The sequence below is a fragment of the Marmota flaviventris genome, chromosome 1 (genome assembly GCF_047511675.1).
Source record: "Marmota flaviventris isolate mMarFla1 chromosome 1, mMarFla1.hap1, whole genome shotgun sequence".
Classification (NCBI taxonomy): domain Eukaryota; kingdom Metazoa; phylum Chordata; class Mammalia; order Rodentia; family Sciuridae; genus Marmota; species Marmota flaviventris.
This window is the reverse complement of record NC_092498.1, coordinates 214,646,280-214,652,646: the sequence shown is the minus strand read 5'-3', so window position 1 is coordinate 214,652,646 and position 6,367 is coordinate 214,646,280. Positions and strand designations below refer to the sequence as shown.

General features: G+C 42.1%; 1 protein-coding gene across 1 annotated transcript; it reads right to left on the bottom strand.

Moving 5' to 3' along the window:
- Window positions 1–4,734: 4,734 nt before the first annotated feature.
- On the bottom strand, window positions 4,735–5,655 carry LOC114107522 (olfactory receptor 7G2-like). The gene has a single exon (XM_027954937.2). The coding sequence runs from the start codon at window positions 5,650–5,652 to the stop codon at window positions 4,735–4,737; it is 918 nt and encodes a 305-aa protein (XP_027810738.2). The 5' UTR covers window positions 5,653–5,655.
- Window positions 5,656–6,367: the final 712 nt, after the last annotated feature.

Genomic DNA, 6,367 nt, shown 5'->3' with positions numbered 1-6,367 from the left:
CAGAGGCCTGCAGAGGTGAACTTATCAGACTGAGGAAGATCTCTCCTATTTCTACTTTACTGAGGGGTGTTTGTTTGGGGATTTTGTTTATTTCAAATATTTTTGTAAATACGAAATTCTTAAGGATATATTTGAAAAACATGTGAAGGGTTTGTACCCTGATAGCTATAAAAACTGTTGGAGAAAATTAAAGAAAGTCTAAAAATATGGACACATATAATATATGCACAGATTGGAAGACTGTGCTTATATTATATGTCAATTGCCCCTGAATTGATAAGTACACTCAGTGAAATCCCAACGAAAATCCCAGCAGGCTATTTGGGAGGAGTTTCAAGTTGAAATGGAATGTGTAAGACTTAGGAGAGCCAAAACAATTTTGAAAAAGAAGAGTAAAGTCAGAGGACTCATGCCACCTGAATGATAAAGCTACAATAATTAAAGCAGCTTGAGGTTGGTTTCGATGCAAACCGATCAACAGGGTCCCCCACAAATGGACAGCTGAGCTTGATATGAGATGCACCGTCAGATGTGTCTCCAGGTGCACCAGGTGGACCAGGTGTTAATCTTTGCTTTGACCAGTCTTTGGTTGCAACCTCGAGAAGGGTCATGAGCAGTAGCTCCCACTCACAGATGCAGTCCCAGGAAGGGCTGACAGCCAATGCTGTGTGCCACCAGCACTCCTCCAAGCTGGGTGGGAATTTAGGTCCTGGGGGCACACCACAGTGTCCACCACACACGCCTCTGTTGGACTGCCCATGTCGTTCCTCCTGGAGGGATGGCCCCTGGAATAAGGGTCTACTTCAGCATGGGTACAGTTGTCTCAGCATCTAGAACAGAGCAGGGCTCCACTCACGTTCATTAAGATTTGGTGGAATGATGAATGATTAAACAATAAGTAAGTAGCTGTTAAGGAAGTAGATCTTCCCATTGCCACTAGAAATCCAATCGCATATTGGATGGCCTCCAGACTTACATTTTGCTGTTGTCTCTACACGTAGACAAATGGGATTCTCAGTCAATGGGGGCTGCTATAACGAAACCGCAGAGAGTGGGTGGGTCCAACAACAGATGTTCGTCTCTCAGACTGCTGCATTTTGCAAAGCCCAAAACTGAAGTGCTACAAATTCACTGGAAATGGTGGGTCATCTTTGTGTTTTTCACATGGCTCTCTTCTCTTGGCAGAGAGGGAAGCTCTGGTGTCTTTTATTCTCCTTACAAGGATATGAATCCCGTCATGTGGCTCTACACATATGACCTCATATAAATCTAAGTACCTCCACACTACCACCTCCTAAATCACCACATTTAGAGAAATCTGTAAAATATAACAAAAGCTGTTGGACTGGCAAAAGTTACCTTCACAACTGTAAACAAAAAAACTTAACACCGAAAAAAACAAATAACCCAATCAATAAATGAGCTAAGGAAATGAACAGACACTTCACAGAAGAAGAAATACAATTGATCAATAAATACATGAAAAAGTGTTCAGCATCTCTAGCAATTAGAGAAATGCAAATTAAAACTACTCTAAGATTTCATCTCACTCCTGTCAGATGGCAATCATCAAGAATACAGGCAACAATAAATGTTGGTGAGGATGTGGGGAAAAAGGTACACTCATATATTGCTGGTGGGACTGCAAATTAGTGCAACTACTATGGAAAGCAGTTTGGAGATTCCTCAGAAAATTGGGAATGGAACCACCATTTGACTCAGCTGTCCGACTCCTTGGTTTTTACCCAAAGGACTTGAAATCAGCATACTATAGTGACACAGCCACATCATTCTAGACAAGCTCAATTCTAGACTATGGAATATAGCTAGACTATGGAACCAACTTAGGTGTCCCTCAATAGATGAATGAATAAAGAAAATGTGGTATATATACTCAATGGAATATTACTCAGCTTTAAAGAAGAGTAAAATTGTGGCATTTACCAGTAAATGGTTGGAGTTGGAGAATATCACACTAAGTGAAATAAGCCAATCCTATAAAACCAAAGGCCGAATGTTTTCTCTAATATGCAGATTCCAATTCACAATAAGATGGGAGGGCACTAGGGAAGAATAGTGTTACCTAAGATTAGGTAGAGGGAAGTGGTGGTGGTGGGGGATGTGGGGATAGGAAAGACAGTGGAATGAAATAGACATTATTACTGTATGTATATATGTGGCTGCATGACCAATGTGATTCTGCAACATGGACACTCAGAAAAATGAGAAATTATATTCCATCTATGTGTGATATATCAAAGTGCATAAATGCATTCTCCTGTCATGTATAACTAATTAAAACAAATATAAAAATAAAAGTATACTAAATTTGGGGAAAAAAAGCTGTATGGCTTATTACCACATCAAAATTAGTGTCAGCCAACAGCTATTCTGTAATCACAGAGACGTGATATTAGAGCAGGATATGACAATCACACTGTTCAGGAAAGAGAGTCCAGAAAAGCATCAACACATAAATGAAGAGTTCCTTCCTTGGCGATTTTGTTTTACAGTGATGGACTACGAAATATAAGGTGTGCTGAGAAATAAAACTGAGTTTAGATTCCTGCCTGAAATCAAAGGCAAAAATAAATTTTGTAATTTCATCTTTGGTTGCAAAAGGTAACAACAACAAATGCTTTCTGAGCGCAAGTAGGCTTTTCAGATCATTACGTAGTGAGCAGAGACAATCAGGGCATATACTGACAAATTAAACCCTGTTAAAACCAAGCAGGAGTAGGTATCTACAAATACGCAAATGAGTAATCCATTCCATTCAGACATAGGCAATATATACTTTATATATGTGATAATAATATGTACAATAATATATAATTCATTGTGGTATTACCTAATGAACTACTTTGAATAAGATTCAGAGAACATGGAAATATCATAGACATGTATCTCATAAGAAAGGAAAACAATTACACCATAATGTATAAAAGAACTCTCAGCTTCAATATAAGAAAAAGGTAAATTAACTGAATGCTATTTTAAACCATTAGACTGTCAGGGAAAAGGAATGCTTCAGGGAAGATGTGGACCACCAGGAATTTCCAAGGGTGGGGGTAAATAGATTTAAGCACTTAAAACTTTTTGGAACTAACCCAAAGTGAAAAGATCCTGTTTTGTATCCAATAATTTTACCCCAATAACAAAATTATGTTTTCATTCCTGCAGAGGACATAGAGGAGAATGTTAAAGTAGCTTTATTGTAAGAGGAAAAAAAAATTACTGAAATTACATCAATGCCAGAAATGCTCCATATTTTAATAGCATCACACATAATATTCAACTACAGAGCACTGAAAATAGATGAATCACTGCCACACCCAACAGCATGACTGATTCTGAAGCAAAATCACAGGACTAACAAGAAGTCATGGAATTCACGTATTAAATCTGAACTTCAATAGTAGTTAATTTATTTAATAAGAGGGATACATAAAGGATTGATTTTTACAAATCCATAAGAGTCTAAGAAAATGACAGCTCTGTGGGGCTAAGTGATCACACACTGGCATCAATAGTGACTCCATCCATCCAACTCCCACCTCTGGTCACAGTGCCTCCCGTGTGCAGTGTGTGCTCTGCTTCCGCTATAAGGAAACACAGGATTGCATTTACAGCCTGTCCACAGAATCAGGTAAAAGCTCCTGCTCTACAAATCCCCTTCTTCCAAGCAAGTAACAGTCACCTTTATCCCAAATATATTGCATGTTAACAGGACAGGATCGAGGATATTTTGATGGCCACCATTCAGTCCACTTCAAGGATACAATGTGACTGACCCATAACCCATGACTTCCTAGTTAAGTCACCAGGAGCAGACTCTCAGAGTGTCACCTCAGGCATCCTGTCCAGATGTGACATCGCCCATGCAGTTATGGCCTGGGGACAGGAACAGAACAAGTGCTAGGATGAGGCCACTTCATGGGGATCTGAATGAAGCTCCACCATCTGTCCCAGTGCATTCCCAGACTCTGAGGATCTAGGAGTGGAAGGTGACTCTCTTCATTGGTAGAGCTGTCATATGCATGGTATTCTTTTCTTATTAGCATAGAAATCATCTTCATTTAAATGTTCTACTATGTCACAGTCATCTCAAACCACTGATCATTTAATTATGCCAGTTACTCAGATAGACAATGTGTGTGTTGAAGCTCACTAAGGCCCATTAGATTGTCAGGGTAAAGGAATACTTCAGGGAAGATGTGGACCACCAGGAATTTACGAGGGTGGGGTAAGTTTACTAAAAGGTCCAAGGAATTGCTTCCTGGGTTACGAATTTGCACCCCTTTGTCTCACAGCAGGTTCGACAGTGGAAGGCAGCTGGGATGGCCCTGGACAAGAGCTCCAGGGGAAGCTGTTCTGCAGATGTGACCACGCTTTCCTGTGTCCATTCTTTCCCTGTTCTGCTTCACTAATGTGCCATCTACTGAGGGTGCAACACAGAGAAATTCACTACAACTGGAACCCCTGTTTTAGACTCCACTTCTGTGAAACCTGAACAAGGAAATGTGTTTAGAGAATGGAAAACATAAATCAAACATCACCAACCTAGACCACCTGAAAAGTAAGGTCTCAACCAAGTTAAAATGCAAGTGGTCATTGTGTTATCTCAACATCTTAGAAGGACATAGTGACAAAGCGTCAGGTATTCGAGCTAAGCAGGAACACTGTCACTTGACTTCCTCTGGAGACCCCATGTCATAGATGAGAAACTGTCTGTCAAAGGAGTTTTCTGAAGGCCTCCTTCATGTCCCTGTTCCTCAGGCTGTAGATAAAGGGGTTCAGCATCTGAGGGACCAGAGTGTACATCATTGAAGCCACAGCAGAATTCCTGGGTGAGTCGGTTAATGAAGAGCTAACGTAGACCCCAAATCCTGTCCCATAGAACAAGGAGACAACACACAGGTGAGACCCACAAGTGGAAAAGGCTTTATGCTTTCCTTCTGATGATGGAATTCTCAAGACAGAGGACACAATGTAAATGTAAGAGAAAATGATCCCAGAGAGAGGAACACCAGCAAAGATGCAAAATGAAATATAAATCAAGATGTTCTCAATGAAGGTATCAGAACAGGCCAGCTTGATGATAGGAGCAAGTTCACAAAAGAAGTGGGGGATCTTTAAGTCTGTGCAGAAGGACAGCCGTAGGATCATCAGACTGTGCAGCAGGGCATCCACAGAGCTGAGGAATAAGGAAAACAGCAAAAGCAGTCCACACAGGCAGGGGTTCATGATGACTGTGTACCTCAGGGGATTGCAGATGGCCACATAGCGGTCATAGGCCATTACTGCAAGGAGACAATTCTCCATACCAACAAACACTAATACAAAGCAGACCTGGGAGAGGCATCCCGTGTAGGAGATGCTCTGATCCTGTCTCAGGATGTTCACCAACATCTTGGGGATGATGGTTGTGCTTAAGGAGATGTCATTAAAGGACAGGCTGCAGAGGAAGAAGTACATGGGGGTGTGGAGGTGAGAGTCAGAGCTGACCACCAAGATGATGAGCAGGTTCCCCAGGATGGTGACCAGGTACATGGACAAGAACAGGCTGAAGAGAAGGGGCTGCAGGGCTGGGTCGTCTGTCAGTCCCAGGAGAAGGAATTCTGAAACAGCTGTGTGGTTTCTAGCTTCCATGATGTTGATCAATCTGTTGCAAACAAGGTGGTGAATATACATAGATCTGTGGCAGCAGCCCAACGTGGGAATGTGTTTGAACACCATTCCTGAGACACTTTGACCTCTGCGCAATAGCATCTAGAACTCTGAGAATATCAGCTTCTGTTGCAAAGCCACTAGTCTGTGGTAGGTGGTTATGTGTACCTCAGGGGATTGCAGATGGCCACATAGCGGTCATAGGCTAATACACCCAACACCAAAGAAGACTTTGAGTAAATGTCAGAGTGCTTTGTAAGAGTCATCACCTTTGAGAAAGGGAAGATTTCCTGCCTGAAGGAAATGGCCCATGTGCTTGTGCACCCAGTGGAAGAACAGGCGCTTCATGACATCATGTGAGGGCCTATGGGAAGGGTTAAGGGGTGGATACTGACTTGCTGGGCATGGATCCTGTTTCTAATCGTCTCCTGCACATGCTTTCTCCTGCTTCCCCAGGATGAAATTCTCAAAACACATCTTCCCTCATTCCTAGAGCATTAACTAGGGGACTTTGTGCTCCCTTTCTGGTTTCAAGAGGAAAGAAGCTGAACATCTTACCTGAATACTGAAGATGGAAAATCTGTTTCAGGACGTGCAGACAGACCAGAGGGATAATGGATCCTGGTCAGGGAAGATCGTCTCTGGGAGGAGGCTCCGGTGTTGCTTCCTGAGCAGGGCAGGGCTGGGGAGTGAGGTC

Excerpts from the sequence above, each read along its gene's own strand:
- LOC114107522 (XM_027954937.2), bottom strand. The coding sequence starts at position 5,652 with ATGGAAGCTAGAAACCACACAGCTGTTTCAGAATTCCTTCTCCTGGGA.